The 26,127-nt window shown below is 35.2% G+C and overlaps 6 protein-coding genes across 11 annotated transcripts; 3 read left to right on the forward strand and 3 right to left on the reverse strand.

Annotated features, from left to right (window-relative positions):
• Positions 1-5,025: 5,025 nt before the first annotated feature.
• Positions 5,026-5,825, forward strand: LOC106294341 (root meristem growth factor 2). Its single transcript, XM_013729892.1, has 3 exons — positions 5,026-5,101; positions 5,339-5,385; positions 5,597-5,825. The coding sequence occupies exons 1-3, from the start codon at positions 5,026-5,028 to the stop codon at positions 5,795-5,797; spliced, it is 324 nt and encodes a 107-aa protein (XP_013585346.1). The 3' UTR covers positions 5,798-5,825.
• Positions 5,826-6,368: 543 nt separating this feature from the next.
• LOC106344352 lies at positions 6,369-8,241 on the forward strand. The gene is made up of 4 exons (XM_013783750.1): positions 6,369-6,948; positions 7,138-7,232; positions 7,323-8,084; positions 8,149-8,241. Exons 1-4 carry the CDS (start codon positions 6,369-6,371, stop codon positions 8,239-8,241), a joined length of 1,530 nt encoding a protein of 509 aa, XP_013639204.1.
• A 350-nt stretch (positions 8,242-8,591) lies between these two features.
• LOC106343650 (putative pentatricopeptide repeat-containing protein At1g13630) lies at positions 8,592-11,871 on the reverse strand. Of its 3 annotated transcripts, none has more exons than XM_013782921.1 (4): positions 11,445-11,871; positions 9,230-11,317; positions 9,099-9,146; positions 8,592-8,938 (listed from the first exon to the last, which is right to left on the reverse strand). In XM_013782921.1, the coding sequence occupies exons 1-2, from the start codon at positions 11,869-11,871 to the stop codon at positions 9,306-9,308; spliced, it is 2,439 nt and encodes an 812-aa protein (XP_013638375.1). In that variant the 3' UTR covers positions 8,592-8,938; positions 9,099-9,146; positions 9,230-9,305. The 3 variants fall into 3 exon arrangements, with proteins under 3 accessions (XP_013638375.1, XP_013638374.1, XP_013638376.1); XM_013782920.1 differs by having other exon boundaries at positions 9,071-9,146; XM_013782922.1 differs by having other exon boundaries at positions 8,592-9,149.
• Positions 11,872-12,900: 1,029 nt separating this feature from the next.
• On the forward strand, positions 12,901-14,676 carry LOC106293348 (probable GMP synthase [glutamine-hydrolyzing]). The gene is made up of 5 exons (XM_013729016.1): positions 12,901-13,316; positions 13,470-13,527; positions 13,627-13,710; positions 13,798-13,939; positions 14,056-14,676. Exons 1-5 carry the CDS (start codon positions 12,935-12,937, stop codon positions 14,332-14,334), a joined length of 945 nt encoding a protein of 314 aa, XP_013584470.1. The 5' UTR covers positions 12,901-12,934; the 3' UTR covers positions 14,335-14,676.
• A 681-nt stretch (positions 14,677-15,357) lies between these two features.
• Positions 15,358-18,038, reverse strand: LOC106295187 (phosphatidylinositol 4-kinase gamma 6). 4 transcript variants are annotated; one of them, XM_013731020.1, is made up of 3 exons: positions 17,858-18,037; positions 17,591-17,776; positions 15,358-17,522 (listed from the first exon to the last, which is right to left on the reverse strand). In XM_013731020.1, exon 3 carries the CDS (start codon positions 17,449-17,451, stop codon positions 15,616-15,618), a length of 1,836 nt encoding a protein of 611 aa, XP_013586474.1. In that variant the 5' UTR covers positions 17,452-17,522; positions 17,591-17,776; positions 17,858-18,037; the 3' UTR covers positions 15,358-15,615. The 4 variants fall into 4 exon arrangements, with proteins under 4 accessions (XP_013586474.1, XP_013586476.1, XP_013586475.1 ...); XM_013731022.1 differs by having other exon boundaries at positions 17,591-17,683; positions 17,827-18,037; XM_013731021.1 differs by having other exon boundaries at positions 17,591-17,699; positions 17,827-18,037.
• Positions 18,039-18,275: 237 nt separating this feature from the next.
• On the reverse strand, positions 18,276-20,782 carry LOC106295188. Its single transcript, XM_013731024.1, has 3 exons — positions 20,646-20,782; positions 18,676-19,452; positions 18,276-18,592 (listed from the first exon to the last, which is right to left on the reverse strand). The coding sequence occupies exons 2-3, from the start codon at positions 19,407-19,409 to the stop codon at positions 18,472-18,474; spliced, it is 855 nt and encodes a 284-aa protein (XP_013586478.1). The 5' UTR covers positions 19,410-19,452; positions 20,646-20,782; the 3' UTR covers positions 18,276-18,471.
• Positions 20,783-26,127: the final 5,345 nt, after the last annotated feature.

Here is a 26,127-nt window from a genome sequence, read left to right on the forward strand (position 1 = left end):
AATCCTTGTGCATCAAATGGCATATACAGAAAAGTACTCAAGAGATTACACATGGCCGAGTCTCACCCATTATCTAGCCCCATGGTCGTGAGGTCCCTCGGCCTGGACACTGATCCGCTCCGTCCTAAGATGGACGATAAAGATGTCCTTAGTCCCGAAGTGACATATCTCAGTGCCATAGGATCTTTGATGTATCTGGCTAGTCACATGACCATATATATGTTTTGTCGTGAATCTATTTTCTAGATTAAGCTCTTGTCCAACCCAAAGGCACTGGAACGGGATTAAACATGCTCTTCGTTACCTGCAAGGAACGAAAGACTTGGGTTTATTTTATACTAACCAAAACAAAGAAGGTTTTGTTGATTTTGCTGATGCAGGTTATCTTTCGGATCCACACAATGCTCGATCACAGACAGGCTATGTTTTCACACATGGTGGAACGGCCATATCATGGCGTTCCATGAAGCAGACGATCGCGGCCACATCTTCAAACCATTCGGAGATCTTGGCTGTTCATGAGGCCAGCCGCGAGTTGTTCAGAACAGGAGGAGTAATACGTGTTGTACTCTTTTTCCTTCACCATGGTTTTGTCCCACTGGTCCTGGTAAGGTTTTAATGAGAAAGTGTATTACAATCCATGTATGGTTATGGCATCCAAGTGGAAGTGTTATAAATCATATTGTGGATGTCCATAACCGGTCCAATGCTAGAGAGAGAGAGAGTCAACCGTGAGGAGAGAGAGAGAGAATCGGCATCTTGTATTTTTCTTATTAGATTATGATTTGTACTCTTTTCATATTTGTATTTTCTTTTCTTTAATCTTTCTATTATTCTATGACGGTGTAATTCCCTATATATAAATGGCTCCTTATGTTTATGAATAATACAGAAACATAAATTATTTTCTCTAGTTTCACAACAATTAGAGACTTGAGACCTTCGAATTCTGTATAGTTTACAGAAATAACTCTTTTATCAAATCAAATTTCGATAGTTAATTTACAGCTCACACACGGCAATTAATCTGATTAAAATAAGATATGGTACTTGTAATGAAAAAGGGGATACATTCTGATCGAATAAAGCAATTAGGTACTTAATTTTGGTGAAATGCGGGAGATATAGCATACACAAATTGATACTAACAAAGATACACATTTTCCAATTATAAGAATCATACAGTCATACCAGTGCCGGTCCGGACTTATTTAGCGCCTAAAGCACACCAAAAAAATTATGCCCTCAAATATAACTAAACTTTTAACTGCATTTTGAAATATGTAATCAAAATAATGCAATATACTATTAAATCTTAATTTGTTAACAAAAATAAAACAAAATACAGAGAGATAAAACCATATTATTCATGAAAATAATGTTTTTATTGATGAACTTTGATTAACTAAAATATTTAAGCCAAGTTGATTACTAATCTTATTTTTGTAAAATTTTCTATAAATAAAAAACATAAATTGTAATATAGAAAAATATGATAAAATTACATTAACATTAACATCGACATCATTTTTCTTTTTGTCAAAAAATGTAGAAGTTGAGCAACTGATAATTTAAATTCTTTGTTATAATAAATATCTTGTACAGAGCTATTTTATAAAAAAATAGAATGATAGAAAATAAATGATTACTTTGTTAATTAACAAATTATTTTTGAGGAAGAAAAATAATAGAAAACAAAATTGGAAGAAGAACGTCTACTTTAAAAATATAACTAAGGCGTCAAACCCATTGCCTTAAAATCTCGAGGAAAGGAATATAAACCATTAGACTAAGGCAATATATTGACAAAAATTAGCGTCCCTAAAATAAGTAAATAGTTTAGCGCCTAAAGCTCTGGTTTTACGGGCTTTAGCCCATGACCTGGCCTGGCAGACTATGGCTTACATATGTTTTTGTTTACGTTTCATTAACTAGTAATTTAATAACTCATGTTTCAACCGACTTCCTTCAATCTACCAAATCATAATTTTATTCACTTTTTGTTCAAAAAAAACATATTCACTTTTAAAAAATTCGTGGATCTTTCTTCTACAAAATGTATGGATTATATACATATAGATATGCTTTAAATGTAGAGCGATATTTTATGTCAAGCTACTCTGATTTTCACATAAATTATAAATAAAACTAGATTTTGCTCCACGCAACCGCGCGAATATTATTTTCAGTTTTATATACATATATATTTATTTTAGATCATTAGTGTTATACATTTTTAATTTTAATCATATATTTAAATGTTTATATAACCATTTCAAATACAATAATTTATATTTTACATATTGTAAATAACCAATTGTTTAAATCGTCACATGTATTTTTTTGTTTCTTATTATATATTTATCTTATTATATTTGCACTTAAATTATTAAACAAAATAATGTGTTCATGAAAAACAAAACATTTTTGAAAATTATTTTGTATTTAATTTATGTTAAATGTTCACCCGTCCTTAAAAATGGATTTCTTTTTAGCAGTATTTTTTATGTTTATTCATTTTACATAATAAATTATTGTATATAATTTGTCAATTTAGTATAATTTTATCGTATTTAGTTCAATATAATAATTTTAACATGATTAATTATGATTATAAAAAAATAAAAGTAAGATAAAACTTTTATTTTTAATTTTATAAACAATAACTGAATATATATTATTGCATAATAATAGTTCATTGCTAATTACGAAATTAGTAAAATTATTTACATAAACTTTTTAAAAATTAAGATATTGTTAAAATATTTAGATCAAGATAATAAGTTTTTTAATATGATTGATTGTGATTATATAATAGATAAAATTTTGTAAAATATTTATTTTTCATTTTATAAAAGATAACTGAATATATTAATGTTTAATAATATTTCAAAACTAATTACAAAATTTGTGAAAATATTCACATATAATTTTGAAAATTAAGATCTTGTTAAAATATTTTTAAGCAGATCTTCAAAAATTGTAATATTTATATATATATATATATATATATATATTTATATTTTAAATGAAAAGATATTACGATTAAAGTAGTTCAAAGATTTTATATATTATCAGTCTTATTAAAATATATTTAATAAAAAGTTTTAAAGGTGGTCTAACTTAAAAATCATAAATGAAAGAAGTTGTAACTTATATTTTAATAGAATAGATGGAATTACTCAGGGTTTGATAGGTTGAGGTTGTGACTTTATATTTTTGATGTACCTTTTTATATATTTTGGCTGTAGGTTTAATTTTTAAAATTAAAGCGCTTTTAAAAAAGACTGTAGGAATAAAAATGACCGTCGAGAGTTTCTACCATCTCTTCCAATCAACCTCTAAGATTCAGTTTTTTATACATTAGTGTAAGACTGTGTCGTAGTCGAATACGAACAAAATTATGTGAATATTGCAGATAATATTTTGGCAAGTCTGAAACAGTTAACACAACTAATGTTGCTAACTTTATTTGGTTCTTGAATATAAGAAAAGTGGCAATATAGCAAGAGACAAACACAAAACACGCACATAGATCTGTGAATTGCATTTTACGTAATGTTTCCTCTCTTTATTCGAAGTTTTTGTGGCTATTCCCAACGTAAATTCTTGCCTTTTCACTTTCACACTTCGTGTACTGATGAGAGATACGAATTGAAATCATAAAAGAAATACTCCCGAAAAATAAGATTATTTTATATAATTGGAAGCCAACTGTATATGTTTAAAATTTGATGTCTTATATTGTTCCTGGCCTTAAGATGCGCGATTTGAGAGAATTCTTACACATTTAATCTGGTACTAGATATCTTTTTAGGTCTTTTCAATTGGTAATTTAAATATAAGTCTAATGGCATAAATCATAATAAATAATATTCTAAATAATGATAAAGATAAAAAAATAATAGTTGGACTATAATTTTATCAATTTGATCCACTGCTATTTTAATAGAATAGATATAAAAACTCCGTTTGATTGCAAAGTGGATTCTAATGTTTGCTACAATAATAAAAATACGATAATGAGAATGGAATTTTTTTCGAGATGAAAATAAAGACTATGATGAGATTTCTAAAGATTTAAAGTTGAATCCGAGATCAACGAGAATTTGGCATAATGGCTATAATTTTAGATTATCTAACAAAGATTTAATGGACTGTGTGTTTGATTTTCGTTTGAAATGGTTTATTTAAAAAAAAAAAAAATTTAAGACGGTTTGGATCCCGTTCTAGCGAATGTATGGGCTTTCGAATATCGAATCTCTAGAAACGAAGAAAAAAAGAAGAAGTTGAAGCTAAGAATTGGTCTCCTGAAAACATATAAATGTATTCACCTGCGCATAAACGTAGTGTTCAGTTTTTATTAAAGCTCTGAATGGTGATGGACCGTACTGCACCGCATCGCTGTTAATGGTTACCAAAACCTCTACACATACTTACGTATCTATATGTTTTTGTTACTGTTAGAACCGCACCACAGTTATCCCGCAGTTGTTCCGTTCGTTACCATTCGAACTTTTAGGGCTGTTCTTGAATAATGTATCCTATTGACTTAAGTTTGGTCAACAAGATGTTTTTTCTTTTACATTGTTACGACCGGTACATACCTCTGTTGAGATATTAGAATTGGACCAAAATATTTTAAATATAGAAGTTTATAATCTTAATTCTCAAAAATATCTCATATTATTTCAAACTGCATTGATAGAATACAAGACTATATTCACTTAACTTTTTTCATTCTCTTAATCTAGTTGGAAAGGTCCTTATAGTGCTAACTGTGAAGTGAAAACTTGGATCCTCATGTTGTAATTCTATTCATGTCCCAAACGTCGATGGCAAGTTCCCAATAGAGACACATGGCTTGTGGTAAAATAAAAATATAGTTTTATATTTGTCTTTCTCTTGGATCTCCTATATAAACACTAGTTAATTAACATTTATACTTCATCATCACCATTTGCATGATTTGATCTCATAACTCATTTCTGAGAACATTTTCGTAGCTAAGGTCAAAAATAAGCGATGACCATCACTTCAAGCTTTCTATGTTTGTTGATCCTTCTTTTGTTTTGCCTCTCGTGTGGATATTCCCTTCATGGTTTATCTCTCTCTATTTTACTTCCCTTTTCTCTGATAAACTATTCATATTTTGAATGTCATGAATATTCGAGATATTAACCCATAGTTTATGACCTTTACGTAATAACTTGCATTATGAGAATGCCAATCGAATTATTATTTGTTTCCATTTTGCATGAAAGATAATGCATGCATGATTTTATATATTTGTCTTAACCAGAACGTATCTAATATGTGTCATATTTTATTTCATCAGGAGATAAGAATGAAAAGTCAAGTGTTAACGTTGTTTCAAATGCAAAGGTATACTATTCACGTTCCAAATGTTTACTTCTATGTTTTCTTTGAGTAGTGAATAATACATACGAACTACTTTAATTTATAATGGCCTCTCTTGTAGTTCTTATATGTTAATTAGTCAAGATTTAGCTAGGTTGAATCTACTCATGAATATGTGTGTACTCCAGTAGTAGTATACTTTATATGTAAACTAAGAATATGTTGAATGGTGAAGCATGTTGATGGTTATGATGCAATGAAGAAGGCGCAAGTACAAGGAGGAAGTGGCGAAGAGTTTAGTAAGGAAACGACAAAGATGAAGATAAATCCGAAGAAGCCAATAGAGAAGGAGACAGGTGTTGAGGAAGAGGATGATCTCGTTGCCTACACTGCTGATTACTGGAAACCAAGGCACCATCCTCCCAAAAACAACTGACGAGATTTATCTTATATTTATATAAAAGACCCAACAAAATGATCCTCCCTATTAAATATTAATCAAATATCAGTATAAGATATTATACATACATATATATGGGTAATTTGTAATTTTGTGAGCTTTGTGTTTGTAATATCGTTATATTTATTATATATATAGAAATATGGTATATGTATAACCAAGTGGTGTTATCTCAATGGTTTCATTTTGTAATGGATGTTGTCACAAACACAAACACACATAAAACATGCTTGTAGTAAAGAAAATGATTGAATATTTGCAGAGTTTGTTTGTGATTTATCACCAAGTTTTGTTGGTAATCTTTTCTTCGATACATTGTATATAGTAGACTTCTTACATCCGAAAATCGTCTGAGAACACCAAAACAAAAAAAAAATGATGGGGAGGTACACAAAAAATGAATCAAACATTGACAAGATATGTTCTTACATCAATCTGTAATGTTCTGTATAAGATCATTTCGAAGCTGCTTGCGAGAAGATTAAAAGGGATCCTACCTAAATGTATTGCCCTTAACCAATCAGCATTTATAAAGAAGAGATTCTTGATGGAAAATGTCCTTCTAGCTACAGAGATTGTGAAGGACTATCACAAGGAGGATATTTCTCCTAGGTGTGCTATGATGATAGACATTTCCAAAGCCTTTGACTTGGTGCAATGGCCGTTCCTTCTCAACACTCTAAGAGCAATGGGGTTACCGGAAAAATTTCTCAAATGGATCACTCTTTGCGTTACTACCGCCTCTTTCTCAGTCCAAGTGAATGGTGAGCTCGCAGGGTATTTTCAGAGCAGTAGGGGCCTAAGACAAGGTTGCTCTCTTTCTCCCTATCTCTTTGTCATTTGTATGAATGTGCTTTCGAAACTCTTGGATGAGGCAGCAGCTAAAGGTCAGACAGGTTTTCACCCGAAATGTAAAAATATTGCTCTCACACATCTGTGCTTTGCGGATGACTTGTTGGTGTTTGCTGATGGGTCTCAGCGATCTGTAGAAGGTATTTTGCAAGTTTTTGAAGCTTTTGATAAAATGTCAGGGTTGAAGATAAGTTTGGAAAAGTCTACTCTATTTCTGGCTGGGGTTGGTGAGCAGAAAAGAGAGGAGATTTTGGGTCATTTTCCTTTTGCTTCAGGTAAGTTACCAGTTCGATACTTAGGTCTTCCTTTATTGACTAAGTGTATGACGGTAGGAGATTTTCTTCTGCTGATTGAGAAGATTAGAAAGCGGATGGGATCCTGGACAGGGCGTTTTCTTTCGTATGCCGGGAGACTCCAGTTAATAAATTCAGTGATTATGAGCCTTGTAAACTTCTGGATGGCAGCTTTTCAATTACCTAGTGGCTGTATCCGAGAGATAGAAAGAATTTGTTCTGCTTTTCTCTGGTCGGGTACTGATTTGAAGAGCAAAAGAGTGAAGGTTAGTTGGAAAGAAGTTTGTAGAACTAAACAGGAAGGTGGTTTAGGCATCCGATCATTGAAAGAAATGTCTGTGGTTAATATTTTGAAGGTTATTTGGAGGATTTTATCTGCAGAATCTCTTTGGGTCAGATGGGTTCAGATTTATCTTATAAGGAAAGGTTCTCTCTGGTCGATTAAAGGTACCACTCAGATGGGTTCTTGGATGTGGAAGAAGATCTTAAAACATCGAGACAGAGCAAAGCTTTTCTATATGGTTGATGTTCGGAATGGATTGAAAGCCTCTTTCTGGTACGAGAAATGGTCTCCTATGGGTCGTTTGATTGAGATTTTGGGGAAGGGTAGATACATTGAGATGGGAATTAAGGAAAATGCAAAAGTTGCTGAGTGTATAAATCACAGGAAGAAGAATCACCGGTTCTCTATGTTAAATAGAGTTGAATTGGAAATCGAGAAGATCAAGGAGAAACTATATCTTGAAGAGAAAGACATATCGCTTTGGAGGAATGCGAAGGATATTTATAAGAAAGAGTTTAAAACCAGTGAGACTTGGCAAGTAGTACGTGAGAAGCACCAACATTGTGACTGGTATAAGGCGATATGGTTTAAACACTATACCCCTAAATACTCTTTCATTCTCTGGGTAGCAATGCGAGACAGACTTTCCACAGGGAGTAGGATGGCTCAATGGGATATAAGTGCAAATACTTCCTGCAGCTTTTGTCAAGACCCGCTGGAGTCCATTGAGCATTTGTTCTTTCAGTGCTCTTTTACTAGTCTTATTTGGGAAAATTTGGCAAGAGGAGTGCTAAAGGATAACTTCACTGCGAGATGGTCTGAAATTAAAAGGATTGTAGTGGATGAGAATCAGGGGAGCCTATTTCTCTTTACCATTCACTATATTTTCCAAACTTCAGTGCATTATATTTGGAGGGAGAGGAATAGGAGGAGGCATGGGGAACAAGGATCTTCTCACTGTCTTCTTACTAAACTCATTGAAAAAACTGTAAGGAATAAGCTTTATATCATTCAAGGGAGGGATAAGAAGTATGAAGGAGGATTGCAGTTTTGGTTTGGAACAAGATAAGCTTGGTTGTCCTAGTAGGAGTGAGAGCTAGGTGCCCAGTAGGAGTGAGAGCTGGGTAAGTTCTTCAAGGTGGAGGAATGTCCTAGTAGGAGTGAGAGCTAGGTATTGAAGAAGTTCTTTTGAGTGAAGGAAGAGAAGTTGATTTGGAGTAGTAGTATGAGTTTTTTGATTTTCTTGTATAGTTTCTATAAGAAATGACTCATTTAGTGTTGTAAAAAAGTTTTTTCTTTTGAATTCAATTTAACATTCAATTCAAAAAAAAAAAAATACATCAAGAACAACAACCTTACAAGATGTCACAGTCAAGAACAGGCTCAGACTCTTGAGTCCCATCCCAGAAAATCGAAGTAATTAAAATAGGCCTAACACACATGAAGCTTGATTAGTTATATACCCTTTTCCCCATTTGAACCCATTCATCAACACTCTAGTGTACAATTCCAGCATGCTATAGTCATACTGCAGATTTGGACCACGGAGTTTACCTTCAGAAGAACTTGAACTAGACAATACGGCTTTAGACTCGAGAAGCAAAACCACCAATGACGCTTTGTGTTTGTTGAGGGAACCCCAAAGCTGCTTTGCACGGTGCTTGATCAACAGTACAATACATAAGTGACCTGTTCCAAACAAACCAGAAAGCCACATAGTATCAATTTCAAGGGTAAAGAATCAATCATTCGATGATAAATAGACAACAAAGAGGAAGTATATAAGAACACTAAAACCAATGATCAAGAAACATCACTAACAGCGATCCATTGAAGAAGCTAATGCGACAGCGATACAATTGGTGGCCGATGGTACCATCCAGTAGCTAAAATTAATCTGCTAACAAAGCCTCAGTTAATTAGCAAAGCAACTTGTTTGGTTTATTATTTTACAATAACATTTAAACTAATGAAAGTTACCTCTTCATGTGACAGTTTCTCTACTGAAAGTGTGCCTTCGCCAGCTAGCTAGCACATAAGATGAGACAATAACTTTTCAAGGCAACAAACCTGCTTTAATTGTCCAAGCAAGCACATCTGATGACTTGATCATCACTCTGCAGATATCTAAATCAGGCGAAACTCCCCGTGATAACATCAGACAGAAGAAGAACTTAGCCTCCTTTGCCAATCCTCTCCTACACAGACGATTGATCACCGCACTGTAATCCCTGACAGAAACATCGAATCCTCTATCTAGGACCTGACAAAACAGCTTCACCGCCACTTCAGGATCACCTTTTACACAATGCGCCTTGATCAGTGTAGCATAAGCAAATTTCGATAAACTAGCATCCCTCTCCTGAAGCGAACAGAGAAACCTCTCAGCATCCTTTAAGTAACCGTAGAAACAAAGGCCGTTGATTAGAATATCATAAGTGGCAGGCGTGGGCTCAAGGTTTCGAGATTTCATTTCTTCGAATAACTCAAACGCTCTGAACAAATCTTTAGCCCTGCATAGATGCTGAATAACAGTATTGTAAGTGATCTGATCTGGAGTTACACCTTCGGAAGCCATGTCCCGCAGTACCTGGTTGTATTTCTCGAGTTTCCGGCCTATGCAAAGTCCTTTGATAACCACAGAGTATGTGAAGTTGGTCGGTGAGATCCCATTCGCTTTCATCTCACGGCGCAACTCGTCTACCTTTTCAGTATCTCCACAGTTAGCATATGCATTCATCAGAGTTGTGTAACTCACAGCGCTTGGAACCAATTTATATAACTTAATGACATCCAAGACCTTTCTAGCCTCAGCTATGTTCTGAGTCTTGCAATAACCGTGAATCAAAGAATTGAAAGTGGCGACATTAGGAGTTATCCCACTCTCTGTCACTAATCTGAATAACTCTAACGCCTCCTCAATGCAACCAGACTTTGCATACCCATCAATAACGATATTGTACAGGATAATATCAAGTGTGCAGCCGGTTGAGATCAGAGAATTCAAAAGCGCTCTTGCCTCAAGTATCATCCCTTTCCGACATAAACCAAGCAGCATAGCACCATGCGTCCTCGAATTCGGGAGTATTCTTTTGGAACACATCTCGTCGTAAAGCCAAATAGCCAAATCAAGCTCTCCTAATCTACACAAGCCATGAATCACTATAGAATACGCCACGATATCAGGTCTTACACCATTGGCTTTCATTCTATAGAACAGCGAGAAAGCTTCTTCGATACGTCCTGTTTTACATAAACCACTGAGCATCACACTGCAGGGGATGACGCTGTTCAACTCAAACCCTCTCGACAACATATCCTTCAGCAGTCTCAAGCCCTTGTCTATGTTCCCTAACTGGCAATGACCACATAGTAATATCGTGTATGTAATAACATCAGGAGTCAAACCTTTATCAAGCATCTGTTGAATGACCTCCCAAACCCATTTGATCATACCGAGGAGATGAAACCCTTTCGCAAGAATATTGTACGTCACGGTATCAGGCTCCACTCCGTGGATACTCATATCACCAGCCAGTTCCAACGCTTCTCCGATGGAGCCAGCTAGACAGAGTCCGTTGATGAGTATGTTGTGGCTATGTACACTAGGAACCAATCCGCATTTCAAAACTGTACAGAGAAACGACTTGGCCGTATCTACAAAACCTAATTTACAGTAAGCTGACATTATACTATTGAAAGAAACTACAGAGGGGCCAATGTCTTTCCACTGGGAAGTCCGGAGGAAAGAAACTGCGTCTTCTAGCTTTTGTTGGCGACACAATCCATCTACAACTGTTGAGTACGTGTGCTCGTTCTTAGACTCGATGGCCTTGTACAGATCCCACATCTTATCTGTTTCTCTCAAGTTGTACAAGATTGAGTTGTATGCTTGTGTAGAGACACTCAAGTTCAGATCCCTCATCTTCTCCAGTATATAAAGAGAATCATCAACCATTTTGGATCTCGATGAGAGAAACAGCAACATATCCCAAACTACATTCGTAGAATCCCACTTCCTGAAGCTAGTAGAGAGAAGCTCACATAGCGAAAATGCTGAACCAGAGCCTAAAACAAAAAGCAATAAGGTCATATTCAGGTAACAAACGAAGAAGAAGATTTCTACATTACACAACTCTAAAGGTTCCTCTTTTATACAAAAACTCTAAGCTTTAAGCGAAATTTAACAACTTGCCTTCTTCTTGGAGGAGCTCTTCCAAAACCACTTGAAGCTCTTTGAAACGTCTTTGACCGGCTAAGTTATGCGAAACAAACAACGAGGAGAGCCTCGAGTGGCGAAACCCATAAACATCTTTCAGCTCTTTGAAAAACCAAACCGAAAGATCCGAACTTTCACCCATCAATTCGCACATGATCTCTTCGACGTGGACCTGCTTCAACTCCGAAGCCAAGCTTCGAAACTGACGCCCGTGGAGATACTCCCGGAACCCGATCTTCTTCATCCCGAAGAGAATCTCTCGACGGAAGTAATCTCTCTGATCCAATGCGAAATTGGCTGCGGAAAGCGGCTCGTCGTCGGGTTTAGTGGATGAGAGGGAAGAGAAAGGAGAGAGAACACGGGACAATTTGCTTGGATTGAATGCAATCCATCTGCAGATCATGGAATTTGGGGATTAGGGTTTGCCAATTCGGGAGACTCCCTTGTCGTTTCCAGAGAAAATTTAGAGAATTGAGAGTCGCCGGAGAGAAAATTTTGTTTTCCCGGAAAGTTTGGGAGGGCAGAGACGAGGAAGACAAAAGGGTTTTACGATTTTTGGGTTTAATGATTTAAAACCTAATTCCGGTTTTCGACTAACCGAATCTATTATCCGTTCCGGTTCTATTTCTAGACCGGTTTAAAAATCATTGGTACAGTACTGTCCGTCTACACGGATAGTTAGTTATACACACATCAATTTACCCCTCTGTTTACATGCAATAACATCCATTTAACTAATTTAGACAAACTAAACATATATACGTAGAGAGAGATGAGCCTTCTTTGTCTGAAATAGGCGAAACGTTGATGTCTCTTTAAAATCAACATGCAGCTGCAAAGAGTAGAAGCTAAGAATAATCCTCTTTAACGATTATTTAATTTACTTTATTTGATTAAATCCTTTTTATTTCATCACTAAAAGATTTGGCGAGTGCGAACTAGACTATTGTGGTTTTTAAACAGCATCTTATTCCAAGATTAGCAGTTTTTTCATCCCAAAATTAAAAGTTACAGGAACTTATATTTGTTATACATTTATCAATTAGTGTTTCAAATCAAATACAGAAAGAGAACTCCAACAAATTAAATATTAAAAGTGGATGAATTATATAAAAGGTACGAAGATGGATCACTTCACCAGCTTGGTTGTCTGTCACCTTTCTCGATACATGCATTAGATCTAAACCACCTTAAATAAATATTGCAAAATCGTGGTATGTCTTTTTCAATTTAAATAAATTTCATTACCAAGAGATACATGAAACTGCCGTTTCTTTATACACTAGTGGAGGAAATATTCAAATATGGTAAAATTTCACAAACATGAAATCCACATTTCACCAACTTAGGTGTAGTTACTTCTATCTAGCTATTGTAATAACTTTTGATCTCCATTTTTTTTGGTGCATTGCTCTCCTATAAGTACCTGTGATCATCTTTTGTTTTTAATTACTCTAGAACCAAAGATGTACAAAGCAAGCCCTAATAGAAGAGCCATCTTGGAGAAAAGTAAGAGTGTAAGAGAAAAGGAGACTAAGCAAACCTCAAATTTCTTTGCCAAACACTTAAAGAGGATATATCCGATCACGCTACAACGTAGTACTTCTTCCTCTTTCTCACTCTCTTCTATATCCCTATCACTCTCTCAAAACTCGACCGATTCCTCCGCCACGGATTCAACTTCCACGTTAGAGCAAAGGATCTCTCTAGCACTCGGTTTGATCTCATCTCCTCGTAGAAGAGAAACATTTGTTCCAAAAACTATTCCGCAACAACAAGACAGACGTCTATATGAGGATTTCAAAAGTGATGAACCAAAGAGGTGTAATTGGATCACCAAGAAAAGTGGTAAAATCATTAAGAAATGTCCTAAACTAAAGTTATAGCCATATAATATGCTGTATCTGTATAGAGAATCATTAATGTGATTACACTAAAGCAGTTCCGTTATGAACATGATAATAAGTTAAATATAACGAGGTTTAATTTGTTTCTTTGTAGATGAAGTCTACGTAACGTTTCATGATCAGCAATGGGGAGTCCCAGTCTATGATGATAAGTATGATTATAGCTTCCACAATTGTATACTATGCTTACAGTTCAGTTGTTAAGGAAAATAATATTATTAGTTTTGAATGGTGATTAATCATTTAAACAGCTTGCTTTTTGAGTTCCTTGCCATGTCGGGAATGTTAATGGACTATAACTGGACTGAGATTTTAAAACGCAAAGAACTCTTTAGGTGAAATCTCTAACTACTGTTCATAAATTGCTATATTATACCTGTAGATATATTTTTATTGGTGTTTATGAAATTTTGTGAAAGTAGAGAAGCATTTTGTGAGTTTGACCCAAATCTGGTGGCCAATATGGGAGAGAAAGAGATCACAGAGATTGCATCAAACAAAGCAATAATGCTACAAGAGAGTAGAGTCAGATGTATAGTTGACAATGCCAGATGCATAACCAAGGCAAATTCCCATATTTTCTTCCCATTTTTCTTGCGAAGCATCTCTACAATCTCCTGTATATAGTTCTATTACACCTTTGTTTATATTATAATTACAAAGAAAACTTTATTTTGCAGGTGGTCAAGGAGTTTGGATCATTTAGCAGCTACATGTGGGGGTTTATGGATTACAAACCGATTATTAACAAATTCAAATATTCAAGAAATGTACCACTGAGATCTCCCAAGGCTGAGATAATTAGCAAAGATATGATCAAACGAGGGTTTCGATTCGTCGGTCCAGTTATCGTACATTCTTTCATGCAAGCGGCAGGGTTAACAATTGATCACCTCGTTGATTGTTTTAGACATGGTGATTGTGTGAGCCTCGCTGAGAGGCCATGGAGGCATATATGATATTTGAACCGAGGCTAATCAAGTTTCGGTTCATTTTGGGTTAAAACATATATTCGAGCTTTTGACTTTTTTCTTTGGTTTAATAAAAATATTTGAAATCAAACTGCTTGTTATTTCAAGGTTTTTGATCCCTTATCAAACTTATATAGTTTATGGTTTTGTTTGGATTTGACTCTTATATCGAAATGTATGGATCTGCCTTTTTCAGCAAAAACATATTATAACTACATTGCTTATAAATTTGATTACGTATATAACCGAACTTTCATTTTCAGTTCAGTTTGGCTTTTGACTACACAGTGTGTTTACATGTAAAAATAAAACTGAAAGTTGTACTTTATGAAGTCTTTTTTTATGGGGTACGACCGTACGATTATCGTTGAATACAGCTGAATAGAGCATTAATTTATTTTAAGTTTCTTCTTAGCAGGAGAACTTTAAATCTACACGAATCTCCATAAATCAAATACTTTTTTTTTGTCACAATACTAATACATAAGAAAACTGCCTTTAAAGTGAAAATTAATCATTAACGCCAACAGAGAACAATAATTGCTAAGATGATCTTGTTTACTAATCAGATCATTTCTACATGTCGGCTAAGTTTCAGAACAATACTGCCATACAATGAGAACCAAAATTATTCAAAATGCTTCCATTAAAACCTTAAAAGTTATTCAAAACAATAGAGAAAAAGATTTCAGAGACTAAGTTTCCCAATAATTCCACTCTCTTAACAATTTAAACGTTGAACAAGTTGGTTACAAGTTTAAATAAAGTTTCAAGACTTTAAAGAAAATGCTTCCGAAAGGACATTGACAAGCAGACAAGTAATGGTCACTGATGTGGCAGTGATAAATTGTGTCCACTAAAGTATGAGTTTATCACAAACACATCACATTCTCAGACCAAACGATGAACAAGTTGCCATAAAATTAACAAAAGCAGGAATTAAGATAACAATGGGTGAATGATACGTTTCGATTTTGTTTGAATAATTTTAGCTGAATGATAGTAAAAACCTTATTTTTAACTGGTTATATATTCCCAAAACATCATTGGACAACTATTGTTATTCTTGTAAACATGAGAAGAAAATAGAAATATTTACGAAGCACTACAGATGATAATAAAGAACTTTATTCGCATTGCAATTGTTCGTCGTGCCCACAAAAGCAAGCTAATCGTAACGTAGATAACAAGTTATTACTTCAAACCCGTGAAACGTAAACTCCTCGGTCTTTTCTATTATGTGAAGTCTTAAGTCTTGCGTGTATGTTCTCAAAACTGGCACGATGTACCAAGTCTCTGTCTACTCCTCAACGTCATGGTCCGACGCTCTGCAAAAGCAGAGTCAAGCAACTCCTGAAACTTCTCCAAGAACACAACCCATTCGGCTTCTATCATGTCTGCTAACTTCACAAAGTTCGTGCTAACCGGTAGCAGCACGTTCGCGCTCTTGTGACTTGACAATGTCTTCTCAGTTTCGTCTCTTGGATTGTTCGGGTACATGGATCCCATTTTGTTGTCCTTCGTTGATGTCGAGAGCTTTGAGAGAGATAGAGAAAGTCCTGCCTCTTCTTCGGTTTCATCCTCTTCTTCCTCTTCTAGCTTTCCAAGTGAAGAACGTCCGTTTGAAAATGGGTTTTTGACGATGAGGGTTTGTGTCTTCGAGCTATAAACCGAATCTAAGTCACTGTAGTCTAGATCAAACTGAAACTCTGTCTCTCCTTCTACATCTGACCTGAGAGATAAAACGTCTCCTTCTGCAATCAATCTCTTGGCTTCGATACACAACATTTCAAGTACACTTGGAACTTCTCCTCCTGCGTGGAACTCCCGAGTCATCATCTCGCCAATCTCTGCAAGACAGAGTCCATAAGCAGCCGCTTCTTTAAGGAAAACAGTACACAGAGCTAGAACCCTAAGACAAGCCTCTCGGATCATTGGAAGCTCTCTTCGCAGCATTTCACAGTCTTTCACTGGATCAAGACTTAGTATGTAGTCAAGCTCTTCTTCAGAGAAAGGTATCGACGCCTGAGGCCAATGAATCCACTCAAAGTAAGGATCTTCGAGTGTTTCTGGCAAGCAAAGGCCGTGATCTATCGGAATAAGCTCCACTTGACCAAACCTACCATCAGGCTTCTTCACCAAAAGGTTTCCACCATGCCGGTCTGTGTTGAGAATCCTTATGTCCAATATCCCAATGCGGTGCACAGAAGCAACCGGAAAGCTTGAAGTCCCGTGATCGCTAGCATCAAAATCGTGAGCTACAAACTTCTGGAACGAAGCAATCTTGCTGCTGACCAGCTTCTTCTTCTCACGAGATCTGTTACCGTTCACTCCATCGTTGACATTGAATACAGTGTGTGTTATCTTCACGAGTGCCGTAGGGGGAACATTAGCAAAGTGATCATGGTCAAGAAGGTAGGCAGCAACTTCTCTATATCCGGTTTCTCCTACACGCACAGAAGGCTTTAAACCAGGATCCCCAAGCGATTTCCCTGTGAAGCCTTTAGGGTTATTCGGAGCAAACGGTTCTTCATCTGTAGGCTTGACAATTGCAACGCTCTGACCCTTCTCATTCCTAAAATAGTACGCCCCTCCCATCCCACCATTAACAGGGATCGGCTCTACACCTGCTTTCATCGCCTCAACAATGTCATTAGCCGTTTGCTTCAAAGACAGAAAACAACGCGAGTGACTAAGTATCTCAATAGGACCACTTAGATCTTTTCTCTGCAGATCATTCCCAGTAGGTGACAGACACGGAGTAGACGAGCTTCTGTGCATTAAGTTACGCTTCAGCAGAAGCGGAGAATCATTCCTCACAGCACTCAAGTCATCGTTCTTCAGCACCATATCCCCAAAGGTCAAGGAACTTTCCTCCGTGGGGAGGTTAAAAGCAATCTGAAGCCTCTTTTTAACAGTATGAACGTTGTCACTACGGTCAAGATCCATCCCCAAAACACAGCCAGTTTCGGTTTGCACGAAAACACGTCTTCGTCCTGAAGAGTGGCGATGAAGCAGATGATGATGCTTGAACTCCTTCGATTCCATATTTCTAGATCCATGAAATTCCCCTTTAATGGGAGACTTGAAGACTGCCATTGCCATCTCTCAGAACCAACACGGAGCTCAACAAGGCAGAAGGAAACTTTAGCCTGGTGTTACATCAGGTAAGCCATCTGCATAAAGACACCGAATACGATCAGAACTCTAGAAGATTTATCTTTATATCTAGATTTAAAGCCACCTTCTTTATCTCGGTTTCTACACAGATACTGAAGACTACTTGGAGATATCTTCTTTGTGCACACCTCTTGAAACGTTTATCCATCACACACATCTTTTTATCCACGAAACTTTAAACAATCAACACAACGAACATGATCTTCCTTATAATGATCAAAACAGATTCAGAGATTCCGAGAACTACAACCTAACAGATGAAACATAACGAGAATCAGCGATTTGAAGAAGAAAACTCACAAGAAACCTAGATCTGAAGATTTTCAGTTACATCGTAAGCATCGTGGACGAAGAGGAGACACTGAGGGAGGGAGCAAACTCAAGAAAGAGATCTTCGATGGAGGCAATGACTCGCTCAAATCCGACTCAGTGAGTCACTGATCCTTTAGCCTCCTCTCCTCTCCTCCGTCTCTTCTATCTCTCTCTCTCGCGACGGCCTTTTTTAAACTCCAGCGAAGTATGGGCCATGGTTACTTTATCATCACTGGTGACACGTCGGCTTTGTATTTTAATTTTATTTTTGTAATATCTAAAACAGGCCAAGAGAGCCGTCCGATGGATAGTTCCGTACGAGATAACAGCCGTTCGATTGAGGCATGATACGTGGCTCTCACTGAGGGGGACACGCTGTGATGAAAAAGGGAGATTAGATAATGACGTGGCAACTTGTACCGTCTTTACTGACGAATACGACAAGATTGTATACAGTTTCCTTAACAAGTTGCAAACAAATGGGCCTTGGTACTTAAAAAAGCCCATATAACATAAGGAAATAACAATCAAGAGTTTGCCGCAACTTAGGGTTTGTGCCTTGTGTTTGAAGCAACACATGAAACTTGGGGAAAAACCCTCAAAACTCAAAAACAAAAACAATATTTACTGAAATCAAGGCACCCTCGATCTGCAGAATCTACAACAGATAAGAGAGTAATGTCTCCAACCTTTTTCCTGTCTCTTCTTAGCTCTCACCATTCTTGCAGGACTGCTGTTCCATTCACGTTGCAATCTGTATTCACAAAAATGGTTATGCAGATAATAAGTTGATTTATATATGTTTGTGAGTGTATGTATGTACGTATGTATATTTACACTGGGAAAGCGAAGGAGTTTGCGCTGACAGTGCTTCCATCAGATCGAGCTGAGAGGCTTCCGGAGATTGAGATGGGTCCAGAGTAAGTTATATGAGCTAAACCTGACTCTGCTGCTTCAGAGAAACTTCTTGCACCAAACTCATAACTTGAGAAGAGATGGTGATGATCATAAGAGTCCTCTACGAGTACATTGTTTAGCCGTTGGTTCTCTGGTTCCACCGTTTCTGAGGGAAGATATCTCCAGCTAACTGATTTTTTCTCCACTGTTTTCCTCTGTTCTATATCACGGCCTAGGTCTCCTTCAGGCTCATTAGTGTTGACATTGTTGAGAGGTTTATTGGAATCCTCCATTGATATAATATCTCTCAAGGTCAAAGCCTTGTTAGAGACACTTTCTGATTCAGCTACTACATTTTCAAGTGGCGGTTTCTCGCAACCAACTTCATCTCCAGTCACAACCAACTCCATAACATCTTTAGTGTCAACACATTCTTCAGGCTTGTTGTCTTCTGAGGACTTGGGTTCGGAAACATTCCCATTTACTTTGAGAGTTTCTTCCTTGTTGAATAAGAACTTCTCCTGCACCATAGGCACACCCTCATCGACACATATATCTTTCACGACGATTTGAGTAGGCTCCTTGCAGTTACAAACTACGCTCTCTTGTAAGTCGCATGCTGATACATTCTTGTCCATAAACATTTTGTCGCTTATGCTTTGTAGATCATTCATAGTGGTTGCCTGGTTGCTGCCTGAAGATAATATAGCTTCGTCTCTGCAGAAGACAACAATTGAGATCAGGTAGGTCAATCTCTTCCCAAATTATAGCAACCCGTTGAGGAGAAACATAGAGCTAAAAAGAAGTTATGTGTATAAGAGTATCATTTGAATGGAAGTCACAAAAGGTAATTTACACACGGTCGTAGATGGTTTATCAAGGGCATGGCCCCCAGAAGTCAAAACAAATGATGAGTCTCTCCACTATTCCATTTGTAAAGTGATATTAAAGACAGTAAAAGATGCAATCAACAACCATCATTTCAACTTTTGTTGATGGAAAGAAAAGAAAAAAAGACATGAGCATTATACAAAATTCAAACCTAATGCGAGAAGACATGATGATACTGGTTTTAGAATCAAACCCCTGATTTATCTAGCTAATGATTAACAGATTCGTAGTTAGTTAGAGACATGATATTCATTAAAAAAAAAATAGTTAGAGGCATGTGTCATGAAGAAAAGTGGCAAGAACTTGAGAAAAAGTATGTGGGGTTTTCTGCAACTCACACAAGCTTTTGATTAAACAACTACAGCAACATCCTAATCTTCACAATATATATGAAGATTTAATGAACAAAGCCATAGACTCCGCTTTTAATGTTAAGTTACAAAAAAGCAAAAAGATTTAATGAACAAAGTGGTTAATATTTTATGACTAATCTAGCAACTAACAATCTCAAAAATTTAGACTTGAAGATAATGATCTTTCAAAGAACAATGATGGAAGAATAAACAAAGAAACTTGAATTAGTTGATCAGCAGATATAGGCTTGAACCCTTCTAAGAGTCTTGCTACCACAAAAATTAAACCTAACAACTATTATCAAAATGAAAAAAAAATGTATTAAAACTGAAAACAGATTAAGGGTTGATACCCTGATAAGTTTGAAATACAAATGAAAAATTTGGATCGTTTGACAAGCTAACCTGGAAGAGAAAATGTCATATGTTTTTTAACTGGTTCTCCATGAAAAACAAGAAAATGGACAAAAATCCATTACATAAATCAATGAAATGTAAATTCAGTAATCACGATCTATAACCAAAGAGTGGAAAAATCATATTGCCGTCACCAAAACATCATTACCCCCCAAAAAACTGAAAAAACATCATCAGAAAATGTAGACCCTTCAGAAGTCAACAGAATCAATAAGAAGTTAAGAATAAATCCATACAAGATCGACATACCTTCTCACTTTCTTCTGAAACTTAGAATTACAACTATTCTGAAAATATCGAAACTTTCTCAAGGGAAGGAATTGGTTGTATATGCATTTATAGTATTGTTTTTTCTAATCTTCGTGTGGATTTGGCTTCGATTTATTGGTTCGTGTGATCAAATTTAAAGAGATTAAAACAGGTCAACTTTTGTCCTAAAGATAATGGATGCATATACAACAATGGCCGGCCACGTTTTCAATTTTCCTTTTTCATTTTATTAACTCTCATACTCAATGTATCCAAATTCAGCTTCTTACATCGCGATTCATCCTGGTTTGATCATAATGACGAGGAAGTTGTCATATTCCCAAACAGGAAAACTGGGATCACCTGATTTGAAAATGGGATAACTTCTTCATCTTTGGTTGTTTTGTAAGAAGCTTGATTTGGATACATAAAGTGGTGGAGAATCACCAGGAAGTTGAATAAATCTCATAGGAGTTGGGATGAAGAAGTTATCCCACTTTCAAATCAGGTGATCGATGTGTGTGGAAATGTTAGGGATGGAGATACTACCACGCGATCAGACAAGTCTGGGGAAAAGAAGAGGAGGAATTGGAAGAAGAGAATAAGGATCAAGGACGGTCCTCGGGTATCATTGATCTCTCATACTTGTCGACCAAAATATAAAATTTCTTGTACTTCAAAATATTCTAGTTCATACTATATAATATACACAATATTATTGATGAAATATTGCTGTGTGACTTGCAAATCAAATTAAACATAATTTGAATCAAGTTAAAAACATATGTGAAATAAGATGATGCTATTTTTACACCAACTATTAAATTAAAATAGTAGAATGACAATAATAAAAACTCAGGTTTTTATGGATAAGAAAGGATCAAATGCTGATATAGACCAATTGGTCTAGAAAAAATCTTAAAATGACCTCTTATATTTGATTTTTACTTTAAATTAATTTTAAACAGAAAAATAGTCAAAAAAACTTCAAAACCCAGAAACTTCTATTTATTTACCAACCCAACCACTACCTATACAAATCCAATAATCCGACTCAACCCAATCCGGATCCCTAGACCCCCAAATCTCTCCTTCTTCTCCAACATCATTTTTTACGTTCTTCATCTCCATTTTTTCATCACCATTTCTTAAAAATCAAACTCAAACTCAAACTTAAGTGTCATTCATCTAATCCTTTCCATATTATCTGTTTTCATTTACTTCATCCGGATTCACAACTTTCAAAAAGCCCAGATTTTAAATCTCCATTTTAACAAATTTCTCCATTCCATAATCAAAATCAAAATAAAAAAAAAAACTCTTCAACCCTTATGAATTTTCGTTCTTATCTCAAATCGATCAATTCTTTATCATTCCCAATCAATTTTCTCTCATATAAAATTGAATCTCACTTTTAAATACAAAATTTTTGACAGTGAAAAACGCAAAGTGCTACTAGTACACATAGTACAACTGAAACTAGTATAACTAGTACAACTACAACGAGTATAACTAGTATAATTAGAACAACTATAACTAGTACAATTTTATAACTAATATGGCTATATTAGGGTTTTTGTTTTCAGCGAATAATGTTATAGAAGAGGATAATGTAGAACCAAAATGTTGGTCTAATTTTGCCATGCATGAATTTGTCAATATATGTTAAAATTTTGTTTTATATAATATGTATTTGAATAATTAGTTGTTTTACCAGTTGTACTAGTTGTACTATTTATAGGTAGTTGTACAAGTTTTCTAGTTGTACCGACTGTACATAGTTGTACTAGTTTTTGAGTTTTACCAGTTTGTGCATAGTTTTACTTTGGCAGTGAAATTATAAAATATTAGTTGTACCACATAATAAATACATTTACCTCAGTTGTACCACTTATTTATGTTTACATGTCTTTGCCCGGTTATAATGAAATCATCAATTTTGTAAAACTACATTTCATGTATGTTTTCCAAAAATTATGTGGACAAACACGTTAACAAACATTAAAAGTATAAGGTAGATCATGTAAACTTATGGAATTGTGTAATAATTTTTATATTTTTTTCTAAAACTTCAAATTAAATTAAGAGAAATTTTATGAGTACATACCAACTGAGATATATGATTGTTTTTCTCATATGAAATACCAAATTAGTTTTGTTAATTTCTGAAACGTCGAAGTTGTACTAGTTGTACCAGTAATACTCGTATAATATATATATAAGTTATATATATATATATATATATTGTTTATATGTTTAGTCATAAGGGTTGTACCAATATTTTCACATCATAGCTTTGTAAAATATGTTCGATGTTTGATTATCATAAAAATATGGCTAATATAGTTAATAACCTTAAAAGTATAAAGTATATAATATAAAATTAAGTGTGTAATGCAATAATTTAACAAAAAAATGAAAAATCTTAAATTAAATAGATGACATTTTTGTCATCATATACCAAATAGAATATTTATTTGTTTATTTCATATGTAAATTATAACATTTTTATACCAATTATATAATTTTTTAAAATATTTAGTTGTACGAGTTATATTAGTTTTACCAACTCGAATGAGAGAATGAGATAAGAAAGATTGTGTAGATGTGAATGACCGAGATTAAAAAAAAGAGAATGAGATATAAGTGAAATTGTATGGCCAAGATTAAACCATAGATGTGATGATCCAATGGCTCATATCACTCTTTCATTAATGGCAAAATCGTCATTTCCCTTTAATTGGTCCATGTAGATTTTTTTTTGATGTTATAGATTTTTTTTTGACCATTTGGTCTATAAGAGATTTTTGTCCGATAAGAAACGGTACATGCATAAGATCATGGTGATAACTTTTAGGATAACCCTAAAAAAAAAAATCTAGTTGACCCATAAAAAACATATCCTTCTTTTTTTTTTTTTGATAATCCAGGGTTCCCCACTTACGTGGATCATTCCCTGGGTCCGGTTAGGCAGCGGTCCACTTCACCCGGGAGGGCTTAAACCTGGGCTGGGGACAATGCCCAACACCCTGTACCGCATTTGATGACAAGATGGGCAGTTCCCCTCCGCCTGGCGTCGAATCCAGAAGCATGACAATTGGCCCCTAAAGTCTTTACCAAACGAGCTACCACATCCCGTCATCGCCGAAATGATAAAACTGGTCAGACGGTATACACTGAAGACCATTTGAGTGTTAGACAAACAATGATTGGGCCTTTCGTATTTGTCGACATATGATACTTTCACCATAAGTTACACGAACCCATCAAAACGTCAATTTAGACTTGATTCTCCTTATGTAAGACTCTTCTTTGAAGTTTTGAACATTCATATATGGGGTACACAAAAAAAAAGATGAACATCCTCAGAGCATATGATTATTGGAGGATTCTTAGAGTAGAATTCTTAGCGGAATATAAAAACCCGTCTCTTAACTTTTAACTAAAAAAATTAAGAATTGGCTCTTAAAACTCTTATTTAAGAACTGGTTCTTAACATTTTTTAGTTAAAAATTAAGAGACGGATTCTTATATTTCGTTAAGAACTCCACCTAAGAACCCTCAATAATCATGCTCGGTAGACAATTACTAAAACATATTTTCTCTCCTGTTAATTTTTATATGATTTTTTGACTTCGTATAAATTCAGGTTTTGATCTCCAAATTTTCAGTTTAAAGGGATCTGTCATTAGTTTCTTACTATATTTTTTTTTCTTTTTTAAGGGAGAAGCTATCCTATACGGCTATACGTGGATACTTTTTTAACAATATACGTGGATACTTGTCCGAAGTATTACTGGAATTTGGTATGGTACGTCTGGAGTACAGTATTTAGAGCATGATAAATGTTTTTGGCTATATATTTGAATTTTCGAATATTTTATATTATGAGTTAAATCATTGATCGTAGTTTCACATAACACCTGTATCATTTAAGCGCCATTGCGTCAATCGTTTTTTGTGTGATTTTTATTCTGCTAATTACTTTAGTTTCATTCGTGGATAAGAATCGACAAACATACAAGTTCCACCTTGTTCCTTCTTTGGCAAACACTGGTGCGAATGTCAGAGTAGAAAAAAAAGAAAAGAGAGTGAGCCAACATATCTTGTTCATATACACCATTAATATTTCACTGCTCTTCTTCGAACTTGGACACCATTGGATCAATCAATTATGGTCAGTTTATGTTTTGTTGTTGCTACTGACGTAATTGCCGAAACAGTGAAATCCACCCATATATTATTATTATATTAATTTATAAGTGAATTGTTTTTTTTCTTTTCAACAAATTCAGTGAATTGTTATTACTCTCGTATTCAAACTTGACAATATGATTCAATATTTTGTTCTGTAGGAAGTTACATTGTCCGGTTAAAAGTGAGCAGTTTTGACGTTGTATATTGAAAATGCGTGCATTTGTGTAATTTAATTGTCAATTAGAATTTATCAAGATGCAAAGAAATTTGATTTCAGGACCTCTACATTTTTAGTAGCTACTATATGATATCTAATCAATATGTAAATTCTCCCAACAAATTGATCGATGGGTCATCTTATCTTTATCACTTTTTCCCTTTGTGACCATAAAAGGGCTTGGGAACTTGCATGACAGCTTGAAAAGGTGTGAATATTCATGGATAATAACGTGGCATCCCCACGAGCACAAAAGAACATATTGATTCAAAATATTTTTTTGGCCTAAATGTTAAAAAGTATTAAAGAGTTTCCAACATTATATACAGTTAGAAGATTCACTCAATATGGTTTAGCTAATAGTAGCGCACTTTACTCGTCTAGAACTGATATTACATACACTTTTGCGTTCAAGAAAAAGGAAAAAAAAACATACATGCTGTGAAACAAAAGAATATAATCTATGTTTTTTATTATTCATAAACATAAAGAACCCTTTATATATAGGGAATTACACTGTCATAGAATAAAGAAAAAACTAAAGAAAGTAAATAATGGAAATAGTACGAATCATAATCTAATAAGGAAAATGCAAGATGCCGATTCTCTATCTCTCTCTCTCTCTTTCCTCACGGTTGACTCTCTCTCTCTCTAGCATTGGTCCGATTATGAATTGGACCGGTTATGGACATCCAAAAGCATGATTTATAACACTCCCCCTTGGATGCCATAACCATACAGGGATTGTATACGCTTTAGATGTTGTCTCATTAAAACTTTATTAGGAAAACCCAGTGGCACAAAACCATGGTGAAGGAAAAAGAGTACAACACGTATTACTCCCCATGATCTGAACAACTCGCGGCTGGCCTCATGAACAGCCAAGATCTCCGAATGGTTTAAAGATGTGGCCGCGATCGTCTGCTTCATGGAACGCCATGATAATGGCCGTTCCACCATGTGTGAAAACATAGTCTGTCTGTGATCGAGCATTGTGTGGATCTGAAAGATAACTTGCATCAGCAAAATCAACTAAACCTTCTTTGTTTTGGTTAGTATAAAATAAAC

The sequence above is a fragment of the Brassica oleracea genome, chromosome C5, assembly GCF_000695525.1.
Source record: "Brassica oleracea var. oleracea cultivar TO1000 chromosome C5, BOL, whole genome shotgun sequence".
Taxonomy (NCBI): domain Eukaryota; kingdom Viridiplantae; phylum Streptophyta; class Magnoliopsida; order Brassicales; family Brassicaceae; genus Brassica; species Brassica oleracea.

Excerpts from the sequence above, each read along its gene's own strand:
- LOC106343650 (XM_013782921.1), bottom strand. The coding sequence starts at position 11,871 with ATGATCTGCAGATGGATTGCATTCAATCCAAGCAAATTGTCCCGTGTT. Across the intron at positions 11,318-11,444 it reads AGAGCTCCTCCAAGAAGAAG|GCTCTGGTTCAGCATTTTCG; the intron begins GCAAGTTGTTAA and ends TTTTTGTTTTAG.
- LOC106344352 (XM_013783750.1), top strand. The coding sequence starts at position 6,369 with ATGGAAAATGTCCTTCTAGCTACAGAGATTGTGAAGGACTATCACAAG. Across the intron at positions 6,949-7,137 it reads TCATTTTCCTTTTGCTTCAG|CTTTTCAATTACCTAGTGGC; the intron begins GTAAGTTACCAG and ends TCTGGATGGCAG. Across the intron at positions 7,233-7,322 it reads TGAAGAGCAAAAGAGTGAAG|GTTATTTGGAGGATTTTATC; the intron begins GTTAGTTGGAAA and ends AATATTTTGAAG.
- LOC106295187 (XM_013731023.1), bottom strand. The coding sequence starts at position 17,451 with ATGGCAATGGCAGTCTTCAAGTCTCCCATTAAAGGGGAATTTCATGGA.
- LOC106293348 (XM_013729016.1), top strand. The coding sequence starts at position 12,935 with ATGTACAAAGCAAGCCCTAATAGAAGAGCCATCTTGGAGAAAAGTAAG. Across the intron at positions 13,711-13,797 it reads AAACGCAAAGAACTCTTTAG|AGAAGCATTTTGTGAGTTTG; the intron begins GTGAAATCTCTA and ends TTGTGAAAGTAG. Across the intron at positions 13,940-14,055 it reads ATGCCAGATGCATAACCAAG|GTGGTCAAGGAGTTTGGATC; the intron begins GCAAATTCCCAT and ends TTTATTTTGCAG.
- LOC106295188 (XM_013731024.1), bottom strand. The coding sequence starts at position 19,409 with ATGAATGATCTACAAAGCATAAGCGACAAAATGTTTATGGACAAGAAT. Across the intron at positions 18,593-18,675 it reads AACTCCTTCGCTTTCCCAGT|ATTGCAACGTGAATGGAACA; the intron begins GTAAATATACAT and ends TTGTGAATACAG.
- LOC106294341 (XM_013729892.1), top strand. The coding sequence starts at position 5,026 with ATGACCATCACTTCAAGCTTTCTATGTTTGTTGATCCTTCTTTTGTTT. Across the intron at positions 5,102-5,338 it reads GTGTGGATATTCCCTTCATG|GAGATAAGAATGAAAAGTCA; the intron begins GTTTATCTCTCT and ends TTATTTCATCAG. Across the intron at positions 5,386-5,596 it reads ACGTTGTTTCAAATGCAAAG|CATGTTGATGGTTATGATGC; the intron begins GTATACTATTCA and ends TGAATGGTGAAG.